This window comes from Chrysemys picta, chromosome 6 (genome assembly GCF_011386835.1).
Source record: "Chrysemys picta bellii isolate R12L10 chromosome 6, ASM1138683v2, whole genome shotgun sequence".
Lineage (NCBI taxonomy): Eukaryota > Metazoa > Chordata > Testudines > Emydidae > Chrysemys > Chrysemys picta.
In genome coordinates this window covers 489,993-517,913 of record NC_088796.1, presented here as the reverse complement: position 1 = coordinate 517,913, position 27,921 = coordinate 489,993, and the positions used below count along the sequence as shown (strand labels likewise).

General features: G+C 52.9%; 3 protein-coding genes across 4 annotated transcripts; 1 reads left to right on the top strand and 2 right to left on the bottom strand.

Annotated features, from left to right (window-relative positions):
* The first annotated feature begins 79 nt into the window (after positions 1-79).
* RGP1 (RGP1 homolog, RAB6A GEF complex partner 1) lies at positions 80-15,628 on the top strand. 2 transcript variants are annotated; one of them, XM_005288845.5, is made up of 9 exons: positions 80-235; positions 1,095-1,225; positions 11,092-11,228; positions 11,664-11,747; positions 12,657-12,806; positions 12,889-13,035; positions 13,452-13,579; positions 13,867-14,044; positions 14,307-15,628. In XM_005288845.5, exons 2-9 carry the CDS (start codon positions 1,110-1,112, stop codon positions 14,528-14,530), a joined length of 1,164 nt encoding a protein of 387 aa, XP_005288902.1. In that variant the 5' UTR covers positions 80-235; positions 1,095-1,109; the 3' UTR covers positions 14,531-15,628. The 2 variants fall into 2 exon arrangements, with proteins under 2 accessions (XP_005288902.1, XP_065454625.1); XM_065598553.1 differs by having other exon boundaries at positions 194-235; positions 1,095-1,265.
* LOC135984160 (uncharacterized) lies at positions 9,520-27,921 on the bottom strand. Its single transcript, XM_065598555.1, has 2 exons — positions 26,768-27,921; positions 9,520-9,694 (listed from the first exon to the last, which is right to left on the bottom strand). The coding sequence occupies exons 1-2, from the start codon at positions 27,919-27,921 to the stop codon at positions 9,670-9,672; spliced, it is 1,179 nt and encodes a 392-aa protein (XP_065454627.1). The 3' UTR covers positions 9,520-9,669.
* On the bottom strand, positions 16,691-22,147 carry MSMP (microseminoprotein, prostate associated). Its single transcript, XM_005288865.4, has 3 exons — positions 19,575-22,147; positions 18,670-18,778; positions 16,691-18,060 (listed from the first exon to the last, which is right to left on the bottom strand). The coding sequence occupies exons 1-3, from the start codon at positions 19,684-19,686 to the stop codon at positions 17,871-17,873; spliced, it is 411 nt and encodes a 136-aa protein (XP_005288922.1). The 5' UTR covers positions 19,687-22,147; the 3' UTR covers positions 16,691-17,870.

Below are 27,921 nucleotides of genomic sequence, written 5' to 3'. Positions count from 1 at the left end.
AAGATTCACGAACGGAGCCGAGCGGAGCCCGAGCCTCTCCGAGCGGAGACGAAGAGTCCCGAACGGAGCCGAGCGGAGCCCGAGCCTCTCCGAGCGGAGACGAAGATGTCCGAATGGAGCCCGAGCCTCTCCGAGTGAAGCCAAAGATTCCCGAACGAAGCCGAGCGGAGCCCGAACCTCTCCGAGCGGGCCTGGGTCGCTGTCTCCGCCGCCGAGGGTCCCTGTTGTCCCCCCGGTGAGTGAGTGAGCGGGGCCCCCGGGCAGCGTCCGCCGGGGCAGGGCTCGGGGGAGGCCCCACGGCAGGAAGCCCGGGTAGCCGTTTTGGCCGAAGGCCCGCCCGGACGCCTGGGTCCCTCTCAGCCCGGCTGCCCGCGGGACTTCGGGTCTCTGCCCCCCGCCCCCCCGCCCCGGGCGAGGTGCGGGGGAGTCAGGTCTCAGGTTCCCCCCCGGGGCACGGGGGGGGGGGGGGTTCGGGGGTTCGGGTCTCTGACCCCCCCCGGGGTACGGTGTGTGTGGGGGGGTTCGGGTCTCTGCCCCCACAGGGCATGGTGTGGGGGGGGGTTGGGTTTCGGGTGTGTGTGGGGGAGTTTGGGTCTCTGCCCCCCCCCGGGACAAGGTGTGTGGGGGGGTTCGGCTCTCTGACCCCCCCCCCTGGGGTACGGTGTGGGGGGGGTTCGGGTTTCGAGGGTGTGGGGGGTTCGGGTCTCTGCCCCCACGGGGCACGGTGTGTGTGTGGGGGGGGGTTCGGGTTTCGGGGGTGGGGGGGTTCGGGTCTCTGCACCCATGGGGCATGGTGTGGGGGGAGGGTTGGGTTTCGGGGGTGTGGGGGGGGTTGGGTCTCTGCCCCCACGGGGCACGGTGTGTGTGTGTGGGGGGGTTCGGGTTTCGGGGGTGTGGGGGGGGGGTTGGGTCTCTGCCCCCACGGGGCATGATGTGTGTGTGTGTGGGGGGGGTGTTCGGGTTTCAGGGTGGGGTGTGGGGGGGCTCAAGTCTCAGGCTCCCCCCACCCTCCCGGGGCACAGTGTGTGTGTGGGGGGGTTGGATCTCCCTCCCCCCCATGTGTCCGTTCAGCCCAGGTCTGTGGCGCGTTGCAGGTGCAGGCCGGAGCCATGATCGAGGTTCTGGCCCAGCTGAGCCGTGGGCCCGTCTTCCTGGCCGGAGAGATGCTGGAGTGTGGGATCGTCTTCACCAACCCTCTCTCCGCCTCCTCCACCTCCGCCAGCAGGTACCAGCTGCCCTGGCGTCCCCCCCGGCCCCGAGTGGAGGTGGGTCCGAGCCTGGCCGGAGCAGAGAGGAGCCCAGGGCGGGGTCCTGGGAGGAGAAGGGGGCAGGAGGGGATGCTGTGGCCTTGTCACTTTACAGCCTTCCCCACCCCACGGGCCCCTCTGCTCAGGCACCACCGAACTGGGACTTAGTCAGTAACCAGGCCTGTAGGGTCAGGTCAGTTTGGCCAAGGGGAATAAACTAGGCAAAGGATCTGACTGTGGGTGGGATGAGGCCTCCCCCCCAGTCTGGAGTGATTGAAATGACTCACGAGGTTACAGAGGAAGAATGGAGCTAAACTGGCTTTTAAACCTGAAGGGCTGGTTCCCCCGGGGTGGCCCGGTCACTGAAAGCAGAATAGTTACTTACTGGAGCACCCAGGGGCTCCGCTTGGCATCAGGACATCTTTGTGCTGAGCACTGTACAAGCATAGAGCCAGAGTCCTGCCGCCAGAGACCTCGCACACCACCATGAGGAGCCATGGATGAAGGGCCAGGGAGGGGGTGACACTTGGACACATACAGTTTGCATGTACATAATTGCCCCACAGCCGTGGTAGGAGTGTTAATTTTTCTGAGCAAATTCATCCCAAATTTGTCACAGTTCAATGCTCTGCACAGAGCTCCACCTAGAGACGTGGCCATGAGTGTCGAGAGAAAAGCTTTTGCAGTTGAAATACGTAACCGTCAGAAGCACCTGTTCTGAAATACTCTCAGATTAACAAAGGGCTGAGGTCTCGGGTGATGCAAGCTCGTGGTTTTGGGGCTCACCTCCTGCAAGATGATTCCCCCAAAGCAAGGGTGAAAGCACAACTTAGCAGAACTATGCTCAAATTGAAAAAGAAACACTGGCAGTTGTTTGGTTGTGTGCAGCGGCATTCAGAGAAGCGGGTGGAATGTTGGGAATCATTCAGAAAAGGATAGTTAATAAGACTGAAAATATCATATTGGCCCTATATAAATCCATGGTACACCCACATCTTGAATACTATGTGCAGATGTAGTCGCCCCATCTCAAAAAAGATATACTGTATTGGAAATGGAAAAGATACAGAAAAGAGCAACAAAAATGATTAGGGGTATGGAACAGCTTCCATATGAGGAGAGATTAATAAGACTGGGGGAGGATACGACAGAGATCTATAAAATTATGACTGGGGTATAGAGAAAGTAAATAAGGAAGTGTTACTTACTCCTTCTCATAAGACAAGAACTAGGAGTCACCAACTGAAATTAATAGGCAGCAGGTTTAAAACAAACAAACGCAGAGTCATCTTGTGGAACTCCTTGCCAGAGAATGTTGTGAAGGCCAAGACTATAATAGGGTTCAAAAAAGAACTAGGTAAGTTCATGGAGGATAGGTCCATCAATGGCTATTAGCCAGGATGGCAGGGATGGTGTCCCTAGCCTCTGTTTGCCAGAAGCTGGGAGTGGGCGACAGGGGATGGATCACTTGATGATTACCTGTTCTGTTCATTCCCTCTGGGGCACCTGGCATTGCCCACTGTCGGAAGACAGGATACTGGGCTAAATGGACCTTTAGTCTGACCCAGTATGGCTGCTATTATGTTCTTATGTGCGCTATTTAATTAATATATTGATGGACAGAAATTGGTCAATTTAGAAACAGACCATAAAGTGTTGGAAGACACAAAACAAAAAACATTGTGCAAAGCATCACCTAGAATTCAGAAAAGGATCATGAAATTACAAGAGTAACCATCACATGTGAAAAGAACAGGAGTACTTGTGGCACCTTAGAGACTAACAAATATATTAGAGCATAAGCTTTCGTGGACTGTAGTCCGAAGAAGTGGGCTGTAGTCCACGAAAGCTTATGCTCTAATATATTTGTTAGTCTCTAAGGTGCCACAAGTACTCCTGTTCTTTTTGCGGATACAGACTAACACGGCTGCTACTCTGAAACCTGTCATCACATGTGAGACATGTCTTAGTAGAAGCTTCTTACAGCAAACATGCTTTCAAGAGGGCCTGTGAATAGTGGAAGACTTGCAAGAAGAAGAATGTGAAGTAAATATGACTCAAGTACAACCCATTCCAAAGCAAAATCTAACCAGCTGTGGTGAGAATCACATATTGAGCACCCAGACAAGAACTTGAGACAGTTATTTGAGAGGGATGGTTGGCAGAAAGGCCGAGGCACTTCTTAGAATAAAAACATTTTAAAATGAAATTGCTGCATATTGAGATTCTGTGCAAAGAACATTGTTCATGATCTACTCCACATGCTGGGGAAATACAAGGTGTAATTCACAGTGCCCATTGAGGTATCGAGATGTGTAAGAGCAGAGTCTAGATGTCCTGTCTAGCCAGGCATAAATGCTGCTCCTGAAGATAAAGGATCCAAGTCTGGAAATCTGCAGTAAATAAAGGAAACAAAATGCTAAAGATCCCGTAAAATAGCATCCGATTCCTGAATGCCCTTGAGATTGAAATCCAGGACCTCCACGGTAGCATTCTCTGAAATGCTTCCAGCTTCACGCGCAGGGCCAGTTAGACAGGCGGAACTTCAGGGTCTCAACATGTGGATGAGACGATGGTGTAGGGAGGAGGGGTTTAGATTTATTAGGAACTGGGGAAACTTTTGGGAAAAGAGGAGCCTATACAGGAAGGATGGGCTCCTCCTAAACCAAAATGGAACCAGATTGCTGGCACTAAAAATTAAAAAGGTCGTAGAACAGGTTTTAAACTAAGGGCTGGGGGAAAGCCGACAGGTGCGGAGGAGCACGTGGTGTAGACAAAGACATCCCTTAGAGGAGGATCTATTAATGGAGATTCTCTATGTCCTAGTAAGGAGGAGAGGAGGGAAGATGATAAAATACAGGTAGGATCTGATGAGAAACAGTCAAATGAAAAAAAGCCCCATTCAATTACATCATGTAATAGCAGACAGCTAAAAAGTGACAAGTTTTTAAAGTGCTTATATACAAAGGCTAGAAGTTTAAATCATAAGATGGGTGAACTAGAGTGCCTTGTATTAAATGAGGATATTGATATAACAAGCATCACAGAAACATGTTGGAATGAGGATAATCAGTGGGATACAGTAATACCAGGGTACAAAATATATCATAAGACAAAACAAGTCGTGCTAGTGGGGGAGTGGCACTATATGTGAAAGAAAGCGTAGAATCAAATGAAGTAAAAATCTTAAATGAACCAAACTGTACCACAGAATCTCTATGGATAGTAATTCCACGCTCTAATAATAAGAATATAGCATTAGGGATATATTACCGACCACCTAACCAGGATGGTGATAGTTACTGGGAAATGCTTGGGGAGATTAGAGAGGCTATTAAAATAAACTCAATACTAATGGGGGATTTCAGCTATCCCCATATTGACTGGGTACATGTCCCCTCAGGATGGGATGCAGAGATAAAGTTTCTTGACACCTTAAATGACTGCTTCTTGGAGCAGCTAGTCCTGGAACCCACAAGAGGAGAGGCAATTCTTAGTCCTAAGTGGAACACAGGATCTAGTTCAAGAGGTGAATAGAGCTGGACTGCTTGGTAATAGTGACCATCATGTAATTAAATTTAACATCCCTGTGGCAGGGAAAACTCCACAGCAGCCCAACACTGTTGCATTTAATTTCAGAAAGAGGGACTACACAAAAATGAGGAAGTTAATTAAACAGAAATTAAAAGGTACGGCGCCAAAATTAAAATCCCTGAAACCTGAATGGAAATTTTTTAAAGACACCATAATAAAGGCTCAACTTAAATGTATACCCCAAATTAAAAAACATAGTAAGAGAACCTAAAAAGTTCCACCGTGACTAAACAACAAAATAAAAGGAGCATAAACTCTGGCAAATGAAGTATAAAAATATAATTAGGAAGGCTAAAAGAGAATTTGAAGAACAGCTACCCAAAGACTCAAAAAGTAATAGCAAAAAACATTCGAAGTACATCAGAAGCAGGAAGCCTACTAAACAACCAGTGGGGCCACTGGATGATCGAGATGCTAAAGGAGCACTCAAGGACGATAAGGCCATTGCAGAGAAACTAAATGAATTCTTTGCATCGGTCTTCATGGCTGAGGATGTGAGGTAGATTCCCAAACCGGACCTGTTCTTTTTAGGTGACAAATCTGAGGAAATGTCCCACATTGAGGTGTCATTAGAGGAGGTGTTGGAACAAATGATAAACTAAACAGTAATAAGTCACCAGGACCAGATAGTATTCACAAAGTGTTCTGAAGGAACTCAAATGTGAAATTGCAGGACTACTAACTGTAGTTTGTAACCTATCATTTAAATCAGCTTCTGTACCAAATGACTGGAGGATAAGCTAATGTGATGCCTATTTTTAAAAAGGGCTCCAGAGGTGATTCTGGCAATTATAGGCCAGAAAGCCTGACTTCAGTACTGGGCAAACTGGTTGAAAATATAGTAAAGAACAAAATTGTCAGACATATAGATTGAAAGAGGGGTAGCCGTATTAGTCTGAATCTGTAAAAAGCAACAGAGGGTCCTGTGGCACCTTTGAGACTAACAGAAGTATTGGGAGCATAAGCTTTCGTGGGTAAGAACCTCACTTCTTCTTCGTGGGTAAGAACCTCACTTCTTCAGATGCAAGTCTGAAGAAGTGAGGTTCTTACCCACGAAAGCTTATGCTCCCAATACTTCTGTTAGTCTCAAAGGTGCCACAGGACCCTGTGTTGCTTTATATAGATTAATATAATTTGTTGGGGAAGAGTCAATATTTTTTTTGTAAAGGGAAATCATGCCTCACCAATCTACTAGAATTCTCTGACGTGGGGTCAACAAGGATGTGGACAAGGGGGATCCAGTGGATATAGTGTACTTGGACTTTCAGAAAGCCTTTGACAAGGTCCCTTACCAAAGGCTCTTAAGCAAAGTAAGCTGTCATGGGATAAGAGGGAAGGTCCTCTCAGGAATGAGAAACTGGTTAAAAGGCAGGAAACAAAGGGTAGGAATAAATGGTCAGTTTTCAGAATAGAGAGAGGTAAATAGTGGTGTCCCCCAGGGGTCTGTACTGGGACAAGTCCTATTCAACATATTCATAAATGATCTGGAAAAAGTGGTAAACAGTGAGGTGGAAAAATCTGCAGATGATACAAAACTGCTCAAGGTAGTTAAGTCCCAGGCAGGCTGCAAAGAGCTACAAAAGGCTCTCACAAAACTAGGGAATTGGGCAACAAAATGGCAGATGAAATTCAGTGTTGCTAAATGGAAAGTAATGCACATTGGAAAACATAATTCCAACTCTACATTAAAATGATGGGGTCTAAATTAGCTGTTACCACTCAAGAAAATGATTTTGGAGTCATTGTGGACAGTTCTCTGAAACATCCACTCAGTGAGTGTGCAGCGGCCGGCAAAAAAAGCGAACAGAATGTTGGTAATCATTAAGAAGGGGATAGATAATAGGACAGAAAATATCATATTGCCTCTATGTAAATCCCTGGTACGCCCACATCTTGAATACTGCGTGCAGATGTGGTCGCCCCATTTCAAAGAAAGATGTATTGGAATTGGAAAAAGTTCAGAAAAGGGCAACAAAAATGATTAGGGGTATGGAATGGCTGCCATATGAGGAGAGATTAATAAGACTGGGACTTTTCAGCTTGGAAAAGAGATGACTAAGGGGGAATGTGATAGAGGTCTATAAAATCATGACTGGTATGGAGAAAGTAAATAAGGAAGTGTTATTTACTCTTTCTTATAACACAACAACTAGGGGTCACCCAATGAAATTAATAGGCAGCAGATTTAAAACAAAAGGAAGTTTTTTTTCTTACAACGCACAGTTAACCTGTGGAACTCCTTGCCAGATGATGTTGTGAAGGCCAAGACTATAACAGGGTTCAAAAAAGAACTAGATAAGTTCATGGAGGATAGATCCATCAATGGCTATTAGCCAGGATGGACAGGGATGGTGTCCCTAGCCTCTGTTTGCCAAAAGCTGAGCATGGGTGACAGCGGATGGATCACTTGATGATTCCCTGTTCTGTTCATTCCCTCTGGGGCACTTGGCATTGGCCAGTGTCAGAAGTCAGGATACTGGGCTAGACGGACCTTTGGTCTGACCCAGTATGGCTGTTTTTATGTTCTTATGGTCCAAGGTTGGCGCTAATCTCTCTGAATGAAGCAGGAAAGAGATTACCACTTAATGGTGAATTGCCACTCCAGTTTTCTCTAAATGAGGCTGGTACTGCACAACCTATAATGCAGAGTAAATCCTAGTTTGCTCACCATGGGATGCCAGGTGAAATAATAAGAGCGAAAGGCTCATATCACGGATCCACAGGATCAGTGCTACACCCCCGCTTTGGAACGGTCTTTAGGAGGAGCCCGTCAGTGGGCCAGGCTCCCTAAGGGTCTCACTCTTCCTCCAGGGTAGTCACGCGGCCTCTCCACCTCCTGAGACTGAGCCTCTGGGCCTGCAGGCCCCCTGCGTTACCCCGTGAGCTCTGCTCAGTGAGTCCCACTGAGACGGACCCTGATGGAGACTTGTCCACTCTGCAGGGATTAATGCACCTCGCCCATCATCTGCGGTGACGCTCACCCAGCGCTGCCAGAACAGTCGGGTCTGTCTGTCACCTGGACACAGCACAGGGAGCCCTTAGGGTAGCCCAGAGACCTGACGCTTAGAGCAGGGGTCGACAACCTTTCAGAAGGGGTGTGCCGAGTCTTCATTTATTCACTCTAATTTAAGGTTTCGCGTGCCAGTAATACATTTTAACATTTTTAGACGGTCTCTTTCTCTAAGTCTATAATATATAACTAAACTATTGTTGCATGTAAAGTAAATAAGGTTTTTAAAATGTTTAAGAAGCTTCATTTAAAATTAAATTAAAATACAGAGCCCCCCAGACTGGTGGCCAGGACCCGGGCAGTGTGAGTGCCACTGAAAATCAGCTTGTGTGCCGCCTTTGGCACACGTGCCATAGGTTGCCTACCCTTGGCTTAGAGCATCCTCCAGTCTGGCCAGCCCAGAGACCAGCTAAGCTGTAGGGAACCCATTTTCTTTGATCTCCTTTGTCAGACTCCAGGTGAGAGTCCCGGCTCCTCCCAGCTGCCAGCTCTGATCCTCACCTCGTTCCTCCCCAGTCCCTTGTTCTCCAGCTGGGGAATGGTGCTCAGCCTCGCTGCTGAGAGGTGGGAAATCCTGATCCCCCTGGGGCTTTGGTTGCTTGGTGTCAATGTCCCAGCGATTGGATTTGCCTTTATCTTTTCAAATGCTCCACTGATGTGGGGACTGGTGATACCCGCACCTGTGTGTCCCCGCCTGCTCTGAGAGCAAACAGTCCCTTCCAACCCACAGGGGAACAATGCAGCACAATGAAGCTGAGGCACAACTAGGACTCATTAAAATGTTACAGAATATTCCCACTTGGTCACAACTCACAAATGGCTCATTGTGGCTGTTCTGCTTGATAGAGCGATTCAAGTATGCTATGCACAGTCAGCTGGGTCAGCAGAAAAACTAGCGCAGATGGCAAGGACCTTGATTAAGAGGTAACAAGCTCCGGTGAGTCAAGGGAGCCGTACCTAGCAGACGACTACAGCATTCGCAGCGCTCGTTAGCATCACCAGCACACCAGTTAGAGACTTGTGGACGGAAGGATAGAAACCTTAATTCCCTCATCTCCTAAGCGTCTTGAGCCAAAGACTGCCACCCTCAAGCCCAGTAGAGCCTCAGCGTTATGACTCCTTGGGAATGGAGGTTGTTCATAACTCTGAAATGTTCGGAGCATAAGCTTTCGTGGGTAAGAACCTCACTTCTTCAGATGCAAGTAATGGAAATCTCCAGAGGCAGGTATAAGCCTCTGGAGATTTCCATTACTTGCATCTGAAGAAGTGAGGTTCTTACCCACGAAAGCTTATGCTCCCAATACTTCTGTTAGTCTTAAAGGTGCCACAGGACTCTCTGTTGCTTTTTACAGATTCAGACTAACACGGCTACCCCTCTGATACTCTGAAATGTTCGTAACTCGGGACAAAACGTTCTGGTTCTTTCAAAAGTTTACAGCTGAACATTGACTTAATACAGCTTTGAAACTTTACTGCGCAAAAGGAAAATGCTGCTTTTAACCATCTGAATATAAAGGAAACAAACACAGAAACAGTTTCCTTAGTTGTCAAATCTTTTTTTAAACTTTCCCTTTATTTTTTAGTAGTTTATATTTAACACAGTACTGTGTTGGATTCCTTTCTTTCTTTCTTTCTTTCTTTCTTTCTTTCTTTCTTTCTTTCTTTCTTTCTTTCTTTCTTTCTTTCTTTCTTTCTTTCTTTCTTTCTTTCTTTCGTCTCTGCTGCTGTCTGATTGTGTACTTCTGGTTCCAAATGAGGTGTGTGATTGACTGGCCAGTTCATAGCTGTGGGATTTGTAACACTGAGGTTCTGCTGTACTTACGAAGAGCTATGGGCCAAGCAACTAAAACAGAAGAAATACTATGATAAAAATGTCAAAGCAAGGCAGTTAGCCCCATTGCAAGTGGGAGATAATGTTAGACACTCAGGAGATACTGGCTAGCAGCCTTCTGTGGCAACAGTTGTACCATCCATGCCAAAGCTGTGTGTCAGAACTTAGACTCTCCCCCAGGGTCAGTTGTGCAAAAGCAATGGAGGATATTTAACCAAAGCAAAGACAGCTCTCGGGCTTTGTTTCTCTAGGTCTCTGTTTGCCAGAAGCTGGGAGTGGCTGACAGGGGATGGATCACTTGATGATTACCTGTTCTGTTCATTCCCCTTGGGGCACCTGGCAGTGGCCACTGTTGGCGGACAGAATACTGGGCTAGATGGACATTTGGTCTGACCCAGTCTGGCCGTTCTTGTGTAAGGCTACTCAAAGCACTGAGCGTAGCGGTTGTGCTAATGCCCCGGCCAGCCACTCTCCAGAGAAGCGGGCCCGGGTGGCGGATCCACCTCAGCAGCCTGTCAGGTCACTGCAGAAAGGAGTGTTTTGAGAACAAGAAATGACCATGTGCTCCAAACTCCTTGTAGGTTCAGGGTGGTCGTTACTGCTGGGTGGTCGGTATCTTGACCTCCGTCCCAGATGCGTCTCCTTGTGTCCCTTTGCTTCCCTTGTCAATTTTCTACAACTCCTACTTTCTGATTTATATTCATTACTATCAACTTTCCCTTTCTTCCATTTGTAATATATTACTATTTAATTTTTTATAGCTGTCTTTAACTTCCTTTCTAAACCAGGTCAGTTTTTTAACCAGCATGGTTGTCTTCCTCAGTTGTGGGAAGGTGTCCTTAAAAGATCCCCAATTATCACTCAAATTTTTCTGATTCAATTCTTCGCAATAGCTGATTTAGCTTATAATTGTTTTCAGCTTTGTGAAATTGGCCCAGTTAAAAGACCAAGTGTATATATTATGGATCTGGACTTTATTCTGCTTGCACATTATAAATGTAATCAAGTATTGATGACTTGTACCTAAGCTACCATTAACTTTTAGTTCTGTGATCAGTTGCTCTTTATCTGTTAAGACGAAGTCTAATAAAGAATTCCCCCGGTAGCAGCGCCTGGACTAAGGGGGCTGTAGTTTGGGGGTCTGCTGGGCAGAGCTGTGGCAGAATCCTATGGCATAGGGAGCGGCATCTCCCAAACCATTCGGGTTTTATACGTTAGGTGCTTTCCTGTGCCTGGGTTCAGCACCCGCAGCTGGAGCACTGCAGCGAGTGAGGTTCCAGGGCATGTGATGTCATGAGGAGCAGAATGATTCCCCTTGTGTCCTCCCCTCTGGGTGTGTTGCCTGACTTGGTGCCTGCTGGGCTCTGTCCCCCCATGTCTCACTGCTTGTCTCTCTCCTCTGCACCCAGTGAGATGCTGGCGTGGGCCAGCGCCCAGATTCACTGCCAGTTTCACTCCAGCGAGAACCGGGTGGCGTTGCCTCCCTCGGATGACAGCAAGCATGACGTGCAGGCCGAGAACGAGACAGTGTTTGTCCCCAACAGAGGTGAGTGCTGGCCTGGCCTCTGTTATGCCAGGCCTCGGTGTGTGGGGAAGGGATTTGGAGTAAGAGACTGGGGAGAGATAAAATAATGACTGGTACTGAGAGAGCTCGGGGGGCTGCTCCGTAGCATGCCGAGAGCCAGGGCAGAGAATCCGTTTCCCACCTTGTATCATCACCCCACAGAGCTTCTGCTGCAGGAGCCTTCGGCCCCAAACAGTGAGACTCAGAAAAGCAATGACCCCAGCTAGGATTAAACTCTCGGAGCTGTCAGGCCTGCGGCTCCAGGGCACATCAGATGCTCTAGCAGTCACCTCCCTGGGCAAGGATGCCTCCTGCACTGCGCGGTCTGGGAGGGACGTAGCAGGGAAGAGGGGACACTGGGCTGGTTTTGCCTGGTGCTCTGGTCCTGTGCAGCAGTTGTTGTTCTTTACCTTTCAGGAGAGCGGGGTCAGTGCATCCTGTCCACACCCCCAAAGATTCTCTTTTGTGACTTGCGCCTGGATCCCGGAGAGTCGAAATCTTGTAAGGACTGTGTTTTCTTCCCTGAGGGGGTGTTTCACCGTGCATTTATCTCCCTTGCTAGGTGTAACTCATTTTCTTCCTCAGCCTTCCTGATTTCGTCCCTGTAAGCTTGGGCTGTTCTTTTGTACCCCTCCTTAGCAATTCAGCCACGTTCCCACTTCCTGCAGGATTCCTTTTTGATTTTCAGGTCGTTAAAGAACTGCTGATGGAGCCATATTGGCCTCTTACTATTCTCCTACGTTTCCTTCGCATTGGACTAGTTTGCAGTTGTGCATTTACTGTTGTCTCCTCGAGGAACTGCCAGCTGTCCTGAACTCCTTTGTCCCTTGGATTTTCTTCCCATGGACCTTACCTACCAGTTCTCTGGGTCTGTTAAGGTCGGCTTTTGTGAAATTCATTGACCTTATTCTGCTGCTCTCACTCCTTTCTTTCCTTAGACTCATGAAATCATCATGTCCTGGTCCCTTTCTCCCAGTTGCCAGTTCCTCCCTGTGGTCAGAATGAAGTCTAAAATGGCTGTCCCCCTGGTTACTCCCTCCACTTTCTGAAACAAAACGTTGTCCCCAGTGCATTCCAAGAGCTTCCTGGGAATGTTGGGGTTTGCTGTGTTACTTTCCCCCCAGATGTCTGGGTAGTTAGTCCCCCATTACCACCAATTCACCTAACCCCACTATGCCTCGGTTCCCTGTCTGTAAAACGGGGGTGATGGTACATCCCTGTCTCCCAGGTGGGGGCGCTGTAAGGATAAGTCCCTCGTGCTTGTGAGGCTCAGGCGTTCTGTGAGGGGAGACTACAGGGAAGTGTTACAGGGCCTATAGGCAAAGCTGGCAGGGGCACCCTCAGTTAAGATTGCTCAACTCTTTCCATGGTAAGCCCCACGGACGGTGAGCCCTGCCCCTCTCGTTTCAGACTCGTACTGTGAGACGCTGCCTGTGGATGGGCCGCCCTCCTTCCGGGGGCAGTCGGTGAAGTACGTGTACAAGCTGACCATCGGCTGCCAGCGGGTGAACTCGCCCATCAAGCTGCTGCGGGTGCCCTTCCGGGTGCTGGTGCTGCACGGTAAGGCCCGCTGTGGCCCTCTCCCGGCAGGGCGCGCCCAGCCCACGGCCAGGCTGTGACCCTTTCTACACTGTCTCCCCAGGGCTCAAAGATTATCAGTTCCCCCAGGACGAAGTGGTCGCCCCCTCAAACCCCTTCCTGGAGGAGGAGGAGGGAGTGAAGAAAGACTCCCGGCTGGCGGACCTGGCCACGGAGCTGCTGATGGCAGCCACCTCCCGGCGCAGCCTGCGTAGGTTGTTCCCCACTTGATCTTACCGTGCCTCCCTGCCCCCTCCGGCACGCACCTGGTCTGTGCGATCTCTGCTCTGTCCCCAGCCGGCGTGCGCACTGCGGCTCATTCGTCTGCCATTCCCAGCTCCCTGGATTCCTCAACGGCAGCCTCACCGCGTTCTGACAGCTGCCCCACACTGCCCTGCCTACGTAAAGGCCCTAACAGAGCAAAGCATCTCTGTCCATAGCCAGCCAGGGCCCTGTTGTAACCAGCATGTGCAGTGCGTGTGCTGAGGGGTCCCCGATGCTCCCCGGGGGCTGTCCTCGGGGGGAGTCCTGTCCTGCAGGGGCACAGCCGCACTCTTGGGCTGTGGCTTCGTTCCAGGCGGGGAGTCGCTGTAGCCCTGGCTCATCTGCCTGTCTCCGTCTCCGCAGACGTGTATAACATCAGCAACACCCGGGGCAAGGTGGGCAAGTTCGGGATCTTTAAGACTGTCTATAAGATTGGAGAAGACATCCTCGGGACCTTTAACTTCTCGGAAGGGGACATCCCCTGCCTGCAGGTGAGTGCGGCTCTTGCTTCCCGGCCAGGTAGCCCGTCCCATTGTCCAGCCAGGGGGATGTGGGCAGCTGGGCTAGCAGCAGTGGCACAAACACTGAGCTGCTCTGGGTGCCTCTGGGCAGTCCAGGGTCCTGCCTTGGTGGGTTTGGGGGGGGAGGGGGGAGAGCTGCGAGTTATTCAGAGCTAGGTCCCCCCCCGAGCCTTCGGCACAGCTCTCAGCTGGGATTGCGCAGCAGTGTCTGAAAGCCAGGGCTCTGCCCTCCCTCACGTGTGTGCCCTGCTCCCCAGTACTCGGTGAGCCTGCAGACAGAGGAGAGTATCCAGGAGGAGTTCCAGCGGCGGCACGGGCAGCCCGTCTCCTACAGCACACACGCCCGCCACCAGGAGTCCTGTCTGCATACGGCCAGGAGCAGCTTCAGCCTCCCCGTCCCGCTGAGCTCCACGCCCGGCTTCACCACCAACATTGGTGAGTGCCCGGGGAGGGAGCTGCTGGCACTCACTGGGGGGTGGGCATCGCCCCACTGCCATCCCCGAAGGCTCCTGCTCTGCCCTGTGCTGGCACAGCCCCATCAGAGCCGGGCGACAGAGAGGGGGCAGCTGTGCCAGGGGGTCCTAGAAAGGGGGACCCCTTCGCCAAGCTGACCAGTGCGAACGTGGCTGCTGAGCGGGGACCCCCTGCCATCCAGGTCCGTTGCGCTCGCAGCCTCTGACCCTCCTTTCACCCGCAGTGTCTCTGAAGTGGAGGCTGCACTTTGAGTTCGTGACCTCCCGAGAGTCGGGGGAGGCCCACACGGTCCCTGAGAACCCGTCGGAAACCATCACCTGGACTGGGGTGGAGCAAATCGAAGTGGATACCTTCAGCTGGGACCTGCCCATCAAAGTCCTGCCGACCAATCCCGTCCTGGCCTCCTACGTGTCCCAGTTCTCCAGCACAAACTCCATCACTATCTGAGCTGGGGCAGGACCTAGGTGGGAGCCTGGGGTGCCAGTCACACCACCCACTCGGGATGGTAGCTGCCGAGTGGCAGGGCACAGGCCCACTCTGAGCCCTGCACCAGGCCCTGCGCCGGCTGTGCGGCCCTGCCTGTGTGAGAGACAACGCTCTAGGCCCAGCACTAGCTGGCCTCTCCTTCCTGAGCTGCGTCTCTCTGGGTCGGGAGCCAGGCTCCTGGTCGCTTGGGCATGCACAGGAACCCCAGTGCTCTCTGTCAGGGGCGGCCTGGCTGCTTCCTCCCCAGTGTGGGGCCTTGTGCCCAGCCCAGGGAAGGGAGAAGGTCGCCCTTCCAGTGACTACCCGTCCCAGGCTCCTGGGAAGCCCACGCCCATTCCCTCTGGGATCTCCCCCCACTGCATGGAGGACCCCATCTCCAGCTGACACATGTCCAGTGCCCCTAGCCCCAGCTGGGAGCGACAGCCCTGGGGCATGTCCATCCCGCGTGGGAACTGCTGTCCCTCTGGTAGAGTCAGCCCCGCAGCAGCCCCCCTGCCTGGGACAGCCCCAGCAGAGGGGCAGCAGGTGCCCTGCACGCCCAAGCTGGGCTTCTGCACATGGCTGGCTTCCCACAGGAGAGGCCAGGGTCCCATGGAGACAGGGCGACGCTGCAGCTCCAGGACCCTAGACCAAGGAGGAGGCCGGCTGCCATCCCCACCTGAGCTGGGAGAAGGAGATCCTGGCCTGGAGGCTGGGTTCTTGGCCCTGCTCTCCCTGGGGCGGATGAGTGCCGCCTCTTCTCTTCCTGGGCTGGGCCCGGCAATGAAGTCAGCGTAACTCCATCGCTCGGGGAGTGAACTCCTCTCCACCCCCCCACCCCCGAGTGCCGCTGTCACACCGACCTGCCCCCGGGTGCTGACAGCACTGGGTCCCATTGACCTGCGCCCGGGGAGAGCCCCTCCCGTCAGGGCAGGCAGCAGCTTCACTGAAGTCCTGAGGCACCCAGCGCTGTGCTGGACCGGGGCCAGGCCCGACCCCTCCAAGCTCCTGGGGTCTTTCCCCAGCAGCCTGATAAAGTGTCTGCTCTGTGTGTGCAAGTTAATAAACACCTGAGTGCCCCACCCACAGCCGTCCCGGTCCTTACAACAGCCCAGGCTCTGCTCTGCGCAGGGGGGGGGTGGGTGTTGTGTTTCCTGTAACTGCCCAGCCCTGGGGGGGGGAGAAGGGGGTCCCTGTGACAGCCCCAGCCCTGGGGGGGGGGATCCCTGTGACAGCCCCAGCCCTGCCCTGTGGGGGGGAGAGGGGGATCCCTGTAACAGCCCCAGCCCTGCCCTGTGGGGGGGAGAGGGGGATCCCTGTGACAGCCCCAGCCCTGCCCTGTGCGGGGGAGAGGGGGATCCCTGTAACAGCCCCAGCCCTGCCCTGTGGGGGGGAGAGGGGGGTCCCTGTGACAGCCCCAGCCCTGGGGGGGGGATCCCTGTAACAGCCCTAACTCTGCCCTGTGTGTGGGGAGGGGGATCCCTGTGACAGCCCCAGCCCTGCCCTGTGCGGGGGAGAGGGGGATCCCTGTAACAGCCCCAGCCCTGCCCTGTGGGGGGGAGAGGGGGGTCCCTGTGACAGCCCCAGCCCTGCCCTGTGTGGGGGAGAGGGGGGTCCCTGTGACAGCCCCAGCCCTGCCCTGTGCAGGGGAGGGGGGATCCCTGTGACAGCCCCAGCCCTGCCCTGCCCTGTGCGGGGGAGAGGGGATCCTTGTAACAGCCCCAGCCCTGCTCTGTGTGGGGGAGAGGGGGATCCCTGTAAATGCCCCAGCCCTGGAGGGGGATCCTTGTAACAGACCTAGCTCGGCCCTGTGTGTGGGGAGGGGGGATCCCTGTGACAGCCCCAGCCCTGCCCTGTGCGGGGGAGGGGGGGGTCCCTGTAACAGCCCCAGCCCTGAGGGGGGGGGATCCCTGTAACTGCCCCTGCCTGGTGGCGGGATGCTTCCTTGCTGTCCCACAGGCCGTTCCTGCTATGTCCCCTCCTGCCTCTGAGCACGGCCCGGTTCCTGAGTGTGGCCCGGCCTGTCCCTTGTTGGAGGGACAGCATGTGTTCTGTGCAGGGGGTGTGATGTGGGGCCCTTTCCCGCTACTGGGAGCTGTCCCCCTCCCCCAGACAGTCACTGGCCAGAGCCCTCGTGGGGTTTAATTCATACTTTTATTGCAAGGACAGAAAGATGTACACAAGGCTCTGCACAACATAGATGCGGTGCCGGCTGGGCCAGGCTGCCGGGGCAGCCAGCTCACAGCTGGTGCTCGGGTCGCTTCAGCTCGCTGAGCTCCAGCAGGGCTCCTGGGCTCACACTTCCCATCTGCCAGGTCTCGCCCGGGGGGTCAGATTCCCAGGAATGGCCTGGTCCACCCCATGCCCCCAGCCCACTGCTGCCTCCGGGCAGGGCTCTGCTGTCTTACCAGGGCTGGGGGGCGGCACGTGGTGCAGGCGGGCTCCTTCCACCCCAGGGAGCTGTGGGTGCAGGGGCTGCAGTGGTTCCAGAGGAGGCTTTTGCCCCCACATCCAAAGGCAGGACAGAGCCTCACCCATTTCACCCCAAGGCAAAGGGGCCGGCAGGGGAAGTGCAGTGACTCGGCGTGTAAGTGCAAAGGGCCCTCGCTGGCCCTGTGTCCCTGCCCCGCACTGGGATGCTGGCCACGGCGGGGGGAGGTCCAGGGTGCAGTTCCTGGGTGATGCAGGGAGAGCAGAGGGCTGCCACAGTGCTGTGCGAGTTCGGGAATGTTAGAAAAGCAGCTCTCCGCCTCTCAGTAGCCAGAAATCTGCCTGCCTGGTCCCTGTGGGGCTGCGTGCCTGGAGAGAGCCCAGCTCCCAGGAAGGCATCCTGGACTCCTCCCTGCCCTGCTTGGTGCCAACAGAGCACTGAGGGTACTGCACTGGCTGAGGCCACAGACCCAGGGCACTCAAACACGCATCCCCTGCTTCCCAGCCCCCCATCCTCAGCTGGGACTCCCGCTCCAGGGGCTTTCCTCAGTGGGGTTTGAAAAAGGAAGCAGGGGACTTGTCCACTGCCCCCAGTGTGCCCCCCTCTGGGCCGGGACCTCCCTTTGTGTGTGTGGAGCATGCACTGGGGTGCGGGGGGAGCCCTGGTTTGGTTCAGGAAGCTGAAGGCAAAGGCGAAGCCGGGGCAGGGCAGCGCTAGGTTGTAAGTATTAAGTTCGTTATTCCAGTATTGGGCGGCTAGTGGTTTCCCTGGAAGGTGGCTGCAGCGGCGTCTCGCAGCACGTGGTGCAGGGACGGAACATGCAAGAAATGTGCTGTCGGGGGCAGTGGCGGTTCATGCTGGACGGGGGATGGAGGAGGCACGTCCCTGCCTCTACCTGCTCAGCCGTGTCTCTAGCACCTTGTTGATCATTGGCTCCGGGGTGCCGGCCGAGCCCCACTCGCGCTCCATGCTGTTCACACAAGGCAGGCTGGGGTTGGCTTTCTGCACCACCGAAATCTGGCAGGTCTGCGAGTCGTAGTGGGCCATGCACCAGTCTGGAAAATCGATGGGGTGCTGGGTGCTGGACAGGAGAGAAGGGAGAGGGGTGCTTTGTCCACAGCCATCCTGCAGGAAGGGGGGAAGCTGCCTGGAAAGCCCAGACCCTATGGGGCATTGGGAGGGATCGCAGGCCGGGCCAGGTGGCCCCTAAGTGCATTCCACTGACTCACCTGTAAGGTAAATGGGAAACGCTTCCCTCCCCCAGGCCTGGCCACGGCTAGCCCAGCTCCTGCGCCCCCCGGCTGCCCCACAGGACAGCCTCTCTCAGGACCTCCTGTGCCAGTGATACTTCCCCCAGACCCTTCCCCAGCCATCTCCATGAACTGCCCCAGCCCAGCCCCACGATGTCCCGGTCTGACTTGCCCCGGCCTCAGACTGCGCCTCCCAGCACAAGTGGGGTGCCATTTCCATTGCCTGCAGGTCCCAGCACGGCCCTGCAACCCCTCATGCAGGCTGGGTGCTGACGCTCCGGCTTGCACTGCCGTGTGGCCTGTTTGCTTGTCACATGCACAGACTGGCACTCGCTCCGCATGCACGGCACCACCACCGGGGGCTGATCCCTGACTGGCCTGCGGAAACCCCAACAGAACTGACCGCAGCAGCGACCCTCCCCTGGCACGTCCCCACTTACATCTCGCAGCAGCCCACGCCGACGGGGTGGAGGCAGGTGCAGAGCAGGCAGGTGGTGCTGAGCCAGGACTCCCCCAGGGTGAACTGCTTCCCCTCGTAGTGACAGGGAGCTGCAAGGAAACCCCCCCAATGAGCGCACGTGACCCTGCCCGCCCAGAGCATGACCCAGGGCCCCCCAGCTGCTCTGCGGTGTAAGGACGGGCTGGGGACCCCCAGGCCCACTGCCTTCTCTCTGACATGAGAAAGGGGCTGGGGGAGCAACACCAGGGCCCCCCGCCTGTCCCCAGTGTGAGAAAGGGGCTGGGGGAGCGACCCTAGGGCCCCCCCACCAGCCCTGTGACGCTGAAGATAGCCAGTAACCCCTGCCCCACACTCATGCCTAGGCTCCGTTACCAGACTGGGAAGCCCCTGCAGCTGTGGCCGGGGCCGGAGAGCAGACACATTTCCACCGGTTTGTGTTCTTGGCAAGTCTCTGCCACTTCCTCTTGTGCTGTGAGCACAGTGAGGCCTGGGTGTGATGCAGACACGCGTCGCTCCTGATCGCCAACGGCTGTGCCCGTGGGCAAGGCCCCAGCGCCCGCGTTCACCTGCAGGGAGCTGTGACCTCCGCTTTCCCTTCACTACCTCGGCCGCCTTCCTTGCCCACGGCCGGGCTCTCGGCAGCAGCTCGGCCGTAGCCCCGCAGGCCGGTTCTCAGCCAGGGCCCAGGGGAGCTATTCTGTGGTTTATGGGCTGCTCTGCAGTCATCACTGGCCTGTAGTCACGCTCCCAAGACTCAGCCCAATTCGTTTATTGCTTTGCAGCCTGGGAGCCCAGAGCTCCCACTGCCCTGACAACCCCAAGAAAAAGCTGAAGGCCTCTCCCAGCACCTGCACATCCCAGCTGTAATCTCCATGGCTGCCTTACCTTGCGCCTGGAAATAACATTTCGCCTGGGATCCCTGGAGCTGGAGGAGGAAAGAGACCAGCAGGCAGATCCTGCCCCAGACACGGGCAACCTTCTGCACCTTCCTGGCCATTGTGGCAGTCGTGCTTCGACTCTTCTTAATCCCGATGAAGTTCCCCGGCTCCTCTCTCCCCGGCTCTGTGCTTTGCTCCTTCTCTCCCTCGCCTGTTTAACATCTCCTCTCAGTCCCACCAGGAGACATTTATAAAGTTCAGCTTTATGACCCTGGCCACCAGCTGTGTCCCACTGGAAAAGTTGTAAAACTCATTTCCTGATGTGAAAGGCATGAAAACAAGAGGTAGGATCAAGATTTTTAACAAGCTGTGAAAAGCTGATTCATGCCCTCCAGAACTGGCTCCAGTTGGAAACCCTGGCGGGTGCAAGGCTTGGCAGAGAGGTCACCGAGCAGGGACCCTCTCTGGGTCTCCGTGTGCAGGGTCCCTCAGATCTGGCAGTGACGGGGGTCAAGGGAAAGAGGCCTTTGTGGAAGCTTCCCCTGGTCCCGTGGAGCTGTCTCTCATTCCTGAAAACCTCCACCAATGAGGTTTCCGGGGGCGTTTTGTCTCAGTGGTGACCAGAACATTCAGCTCCCGCAAAGCTCCTGATATTAACCAGGACAGTCAAGCGTCCATCCTATGCAAAAGCGAGGAAACGCGTGCCCCGTCAAAAGATGAAGTTGCACACAAACCTGACTACCATTCCTGCAGAAAGCCCGGGACCAAAACTACCAAGCAACAAAGCAAACACAAGCCGTCACCAGACACAACACACCTACAGCCCCCACAAGACCCAATGTGACTACAGCTACCAACAACAACCGGGGCCATGAGTACAGTCACACCATGACTTCGGCCATCCACAGAGACAATGGGCCAAATTAATGCCTGGATTTCTCTGGAGTTCCATCAGGGATGAGCCCCCATGAGTCAGAGTTCAGCGCTTATCTGAGCCTTCTCCCATCACCGACCATGGCCACAGCCTCCCTACCAGGATGCCCCTCATCTCCCCGATGAGCAGAATGCCTCAGAGCTGCTGCCGAGCGGAGAGCTCGCCACGCGCACGTGTCAGGGAGTTCACCCCGCTGGCACAGTTTGAGCAGCGGAGCACATTTGGGGGTGCCCATCCCCCCATTGGTTGTCTCCCCCACAGGTGTGGGTGTGTGGCTGTCTGCTCTGCCCCTGCAATTCGCAGTGGGAGGGAGTGTTCAGTCCCCTCCTGGCAATCCACCCTAGCTTGCAGCGCTGGTGAGACGCTGCTGTGGCCAGGCCAGAGGCGTGTTCTGCAAAGTGGTAGGAGCCGCAGTGCGGTTAACGTCAGTGTCCTTGGGGGAGGAAAGGCATCAGCGACTGACCGGGACCCTGAACTTCAGACAGGGGGAATCTCCATCAAATGGGGGGATTGATCAGATGAAGAAATGAAAACCCTTAAACGCCGCATGGAGGTTGCTGTAATAAATGTGCGAGATGCCCAATGGCGTGGATGCGTGAGCCGCCTGGTTAATGGCAGGTCCCGGGTTACTGGAGCCAAGGAAACAGCCCGAGAGAGGCCGGGACGCAGGAGCCGGGCGTACAGCAGGGAACAAGTACGAAGGAATTGGGAGGCTAAGGTGAATTAGTAGAAAAAAAGAACCAGAGACCTAAGAACAAGAGACTCTTGGAGTAGATGCGACGCAGGAAGCCTGTGAGCGAACCAGCTGGTCTGCTATCAGCAGGGCATCCAGGGAGCAATCATGGAGAATAAGGATATTGCTGAGAAGCGACACTATTTCTTTTTGTGTCTGTTGGGGTGATTCCTGCTCTGGACCTGCTCTTTTCTGGTAAGAAGGATGAGGTGTTGCCAGAGCCCGAGGTGTCGGAAGTGGGGATATCAGAAGAAATTGATAAATCAAAGAGCAACGAGTCCCCGGCCCAGAGGGCACAGCCCTGAGGTCTGCAGGAAATTACGAATGAAGTGGTTGACCTGCTGACAGACGTTTGCAACTGCTCCTTGGAATCAGCTACTGTGCCAGAGGGCTAGAGGGTAGCAGCCAGACTGGGTCGGACTCAAGGTCCTCCCTCTCTCTCAGTGGCCTTTGCCAGCTGCTGCAAAGGGAGGTGCAAGAACCCCTGAATAGGAGATGTGGGATATCGGCCCCTGCATTAGGGCTCATCCTAATTCCTAATAGTTAGGAGTTGTTTTAACCCCTGAAGTAGGAGGTTTAATGTTCCGTATGGAATTCTTGTTAGAAATAACAATTATTATTCTGGATGTTCTTCTCGTCCACATGAACACCCCGTCTCTTAGAACTCTGCGGGTTTTGGTCTCAATGGTTTCCTGTGTCAGGGAGTTCCACAGTCTAACTGCACATGATGTGAAAAAGTATTTCCTTTTGTCAGTTTTGAAGTTGCCTCCTTTCAGTTTCATTGAATGTCTCCTTGTCCTTGTGTTCTGAGACCGGCAGCTTCTGTTCTCTTGCCCTCCCTTCTCTAGAGCAGACAAGGTGGGGGGGGGGGATATCTTTTATTGGACCAACTTCTGTTGGGGAGAGAGACAAGCTTTCGAGCTCACCCCGAGCTCTTCCTCAGGTCTGTGTAGCTCCTAAGCGTGTCTCTCTCCCCAACAGCAGCTGGCCAATAAAAGGTATTACCACCCCACTGGGTCTCTGATCTCCTGGGGCCGACACTGCACACAACAAAGGAAGCTCTCTGGAGCAGTCATTGTCTTGTGTTCCTTTATCATGGATCCTCCTGTTCATCTTGTCTCTAAGGTAACAGTCCTACTCTTTTAATTTCTCTTTACAGGAGAGTTTTTCCAAGCCCTTGAGCGTTCTCCTTGTCCTTCTCTGAACCCCCCAGCTCTGTGCTGTCCTGTGGGACGTGGGGTGGCTGCATGTCGTGCTCAGATGGGGCTACACCATTGACTCGCAATTGCAAGGAAATGTTTTTCTTATTCTTCTTCGTCCCTTTCCTTATGCCTCCTAATGTCGTGCTAGCTTTTGTAGAGGTTTCCATTGCACTGTCTGCGATGACACCCACTTCCCGGCTTGAGTTGACAGGGAATTTTGAAGGCTTATTTCGTGTTCTCTTGTGGGGACCTTAGTCAAAGGCCTTTTGAAAGTCAACCTTTTCTCCTGAATCCATTACTTCATTGACACAGAAGTCTAAGAGATTAGTGATAAAGTATTTTCCTTTGCCGAATCCATGCTGGTCAGACCCTATCATGTCATGGTCTTCCAGTTGTTTTGTTAATCTGTTTGAATGGGCATTTTGTCCAGTTTACCCAGTTCAGGGGCAAGGCTTACTGGTCTGTAATTCCTTGGGTCACCCTTTGTAACGGGGTTGCCTGCCCCTCTAAAGGCCAGGGGGACTGGAGCCAGCCAGCCCTCTTCAGTTCTCCGACCCAGCTGGGAAGGAGTCGGCTGATCTCCATAAAGGGCAGAGAGACTCCGTTGGAGAAGTGCTGCAGGAGGGAGATTTGCTCCTGTGGCTGCCCCAGAGCAAAGCGAGGCACACAGTGAAAGGCCAGTGAGGCGTCTGCCCGTGGGCAGAATGCAGGCCGGCGATCAGCCCTTGGAACTGAGGGGAAACCGAGGCAGCAGAGAGACTATGAAAGCAGCTACGCAAAGTAAGTGGCAGAAGTGAAACATAAGAACAGCCAGACTGGGTCACACCAATGGCCCATCTAGCCCAGTGTCCTGTCTGCTGATAGTGGTCACTGCCAGATGAATAGAACAGGGAATCATCAAGTGATCCATCCCCTGTCGTCCACTCCCAGCTTCTGGCAAAGAGAGGCTTAGGTGTTGCATCTACGACCATCTTGGCTAATAGCCATTGATGGATCTGTCCTCAAGGGACTTGGCTAACTGTTTTTTTAATCCATTTATAGTTTCAGCCTTCACAACATCCTCTGGCAACGAGTTCCAGAGATTGACTCTGTGTTGTGTGAAGAAATACTTCCTTCTGTTTGTTTTAAACCTGCTGCCTGTTAATTTCATTGGGCGACCCCTGGTTCTTGTGTTATGAGAAGGAGTAAATAACACTTCCTTATTTACTTTCTCCACACCAGTCATGATTTTATAGACCTCTGTCATATCCCCCCCTTAGTCGTCTCTTTTCCAAGCTGGACAGTCCCAATCTTATTAATCTCTCCTCATATGGAAGCTGTTCCATGCCCTCAGTCATTTGTTGCCCTTTTCTGTGCCTTTTCAAATCCCAATATATCTTTTTTTAGATGGGGCAACCAGAACTGCACACAGTATTCAAGATGTGGGTGTACCAGGGATTTATATAGAGGCAATATGGTATTTCCTGACTTAATATCTGTCCCTTTCTTAATGATTACCAACATTCTGTTCACTTTTTTAACTGTCACTGCACATTGAGTGGATGTTTTCAGAGAACTATCCACAATGACTCCAAGATCTTTCTTGAGTGGTAACAGCTAATTTAGACCCCATCATTTCATATGTATAGTTGGGATTATGTTTTCCAATGTGCATTACTTTGCATTTATCAACATTGAATTTCATCTGCCATCTTGTTGCCCAGTCCCCCAGGTTTGAGAGATCCTTTTGTAGCTCTTCGCAGCCTGCCTGGGACTTAACTATCTTGAGTAGTTTTGTATCATGTGCAGATTTTTCCACTTCACTGTTTACCCCTGTTTCCAGATCATTTATGAATACGTTGAATAGGACTTGTCCCAGTACAGACCCCTGGGGGACACCACCTCTCTCCAGTCTGAAAACTGACCATTTATTCCTACCCTTTGTTTCCTGTCCTTTAACCAGTTACTGATCCATGAGAGAACCTTCCCTCTTATCCCATGACAGCTTACTTTGCTTAAGAGCCTTTGGTGAGGGACCTTGTCAAAGGCTTTCTGAAAGTCCAAGTACACTATAGCCATTGGATGCCCCTTGTCCACAAACTTGTTGACCCCACGTCAGTGAATTCTAATAGAGTGGGGAGGCGCGATTTCCCTTTACAAACGCCATTTTGACTCTTCCCCAACAAATCACGTTCACCTGGTAGCAGACAGGGCAGAGGTGCTGGAACTAGGAGTGCTGGGGGGCTGCCGCACCCCTGGCTTGAAGTGGTTTCCGTTCTATGTCTCCAGCGCCCCCACTGTACACATTGTTCCAGCCGCCCGGGCTGGGGTTTGACTGATGCACCTTCCCTTCTGTTTATAGGATGAAGAGACAGGATGGACACAGCTGACTGCCAGCTGGTGGAACAGCAGGATCACACCCATCTGCCACCACTGAGCACAGCCGAGCTCCATCCTCTTTGGAACCCCCTTCAGGTAGTTGAAGGCTGCTAGCAAATCCCCCCTCATTCTTCTCTTCTGCAGACTAAACAATCCCAGTTCCCTCAGCCTCTCCTCATAAGTCATGTGCTCATAGAATCATAGAATATCAGAGTTGGAAGGGACCTCAAGAGGTCATCTAGTCCAACCCCCTGCTCAAAGCAGGACCAATTCCCAGCTAAATCATCCCAGCCAGGGCTTTGTCAAGCCGGGCCTTAAAAACCTCCAAGGAAGGAGACTCCACCACCTCCCTAGGTAACGCATTCCAGTGCTTCACCACCCTCCTAGTGAAATAGTGTTTCCTCATATCCAACCTGGACCTCCCCCACTGCAACTTGAGACCATTGCTCCTTGTTCTGTCATCTGCCACCACTGAGAACAGCCGAGCTCCATCCTCTTTGGAACCCCCCTTCAGGTAGTTGAAGGCTGCTATCAAATCCCCCCTCATTCTTCTCTTCTGGAGACTAAACAATCCCAGTTCCCTCAGCCTCTCCTCATAAGTCATGTGCTCCAGACCCCTAATCATTTTTGTTGCCCTCCGCTGGACTCTTTCCAATTTTTCCACATCCTTCTTGTAGTGTGGGGCCCAAAACTGGACACAGTATTCCAGATGAGGCCTCACCAATGCCGAATAAAGGGGAACGATCACGTCCCTCGATCTGCTGGCAATGCCCCTACTTATACAGCCCAAAATGCCGTTAGCCTTCTTGGCAACAAGAGCACACTGTTGACTCATATCCAGCTTCTCGTCCACTGTGACCCCTAGGTCCTTTTCTGCAGAACTGCTACCTAGCCATTCGGTCCCTAGTCTGTAGCAGTGCATGGGATTCTTCCGTCCTAAGTGCAGGACTCTGCACTTGTCCTTGTTGAACCTCATCAGGTTTTTTTCAGCCCAATCCTCTAATTTGTCTAGGTCCCTCTGTATCCGATCCCTACCCTCTAGTGTATCTACCACGCCTCCTAGTTTAGTGTCATCTGCAAACTTGCTGAGAGTGCAGTCCACACCATCCTCCAGATCATTAATAAAGATATTAAACAAAACCGGCCCCAGGACCGACCCTTGGGGCACTCCGCTTGAAACCGGCTGCCAACTAGACATGGAGCCATTGATCACTACCCGTTGAGCCCGACGATCTAGCCAGCTTTCTATCCACCTTACAGTCCATTCATCCAGCCCATACTTCTTTAACTTGGCGGCAAGAATACTGTGGGAGACCGTATCAAAAGCTTTGCTAAAGTCAAGGAATAACACATCCACTGCTTTCCCCTCATCCACAGAGACAGTTATCTCATCATAGAAAGCAATTAGGTTAGTCAGGCACGACTTCCCCTTCGTGAATCCATGCTGACTGTTCCTGATCACTTTCCTCTCCTCTAAATGTTTCATAATTGATTCCTTGAGGACCTGCTCCATGATTTTTCCAGGGACTGAGGTGAGGCTGACTGGCCTGTAGTTCCCCGGATCCTCCTTCTTCCCCTTTTTAAAGATGGGCACTACATTAGCCTTTTTCCAGTCATCTGGGACCTCCCCCGATCGCCATGAGTTTTCAAAAATAATGGCTAATGGCTCTGCAATCTCACCCGCCAACTCCTTTAGCACCCTCGGATGCAGCGCATCCGGCCCCATGGACTTGTGCACGTCCAGTTTTTCTAAATAGTCCCGAACCACTTCTTTCTCCACAGAGGGTTGGTCACTTTCTCCCCATGCTGTACTGCCCAGTGCAGCAATCTGGGAGCTGACCTTGTGCGTGAAGACAGAGGCAAAAAAATCATTGAGTACATTAGCTTTTTCCACATCCTCGGTCACTAGGTTGCCTCCCTCATTCAGTAAGGGGCCCACACTTTCCTTGATTTTCTTCTTGTTGCTAACATACCTGAAGAAACCCTTCTTGTTACTCTTAACATCTCTTGCTAACTGCAACTCCAAGTGTGATTTGGCCTTCCTGATTTCACTCCTGCACGCCTGAGCAATATTTTTATACTCCTCCCTGGTCATTTGTCCAATCTTCCACTTCTTGTAAGCTTCTTTTTTGCGTTTAAGATCAGCAAGGATTTCACTGTTTAGCCAAGCTGGTCGCCTGCCATATTTACTATTCTTTCTACACATCGGGATGGTTTGTTCCTGCAACCTCAATAAGGATTCTTTAAAATACAGCCAGCTCTCCTGGACCCCTTTGCCCTTCATGTTATTCTCCCAGGGGATCCTGCCCATCTGTTCCCTGAGGGAGTCAAAGTCTGCTTTTCTGAAGTCCAGGGTCCGTATTCTGCTGCTCTCCTTTCTTCCTTGTGTCAGGATCCTGAACTCGACCATCTCATGGTCACTGCCTCCCAGGTTCCCATCCACTTTTGCTTCCCCTACTAGTTCTTCCCTGTTTGTGAGTAGCAGGTCAAGAAAAGCTTTGCCCCTAGTTGGTTCCTCCAGCACTTGCACCAGGAAATTGTCCCCTACACTATCCAAAAATTTCCTGGATTGCCTGTGCACCGCTGTATTGCTCTCCCAGCAGATATCAGGGTGATTAAAGTCTCCCATGAGAACCAGGGCCTGCGATCTAGCAACTTCTGCTAGTTGCCAGAAGAAAGCCTCGTCCACCTCATCCCCCTGGTCTGGTGGTCTATAGCAGACTCCAATCACGACATCACCCTTGTTGCTCACACTTCTCAACTTTATCCAGAGACTCTCAGGTTTTTCTGCAGTTTCATACTGGAGCTCTGAGCAGTCATACTCCTCTCTTATATACAACGCAACTCCCCCCCCTTTTCTGCCCTGCCTGTCCTTCCTGAACAGTTTATATCCATCCATGACAGTACTCCAGTCATGTGAGTTATCCCACCAAGTCTCTGTTATTCCAATCACATCATAGTTCCCTGACTGTGCCAGGACTTCCAGTTCTCCCTGCTTGTTTCCCAGGCTTCTTGCATTTGTGTACAGGCACTTAAGATAACTCATCGATCGTCCCTCTTTCTCAGCATGAGACAGGAGTCCTCCCCTCTTGCGCTCTCCTGCTTGTGCTTCCTCCCAGGATCCCAT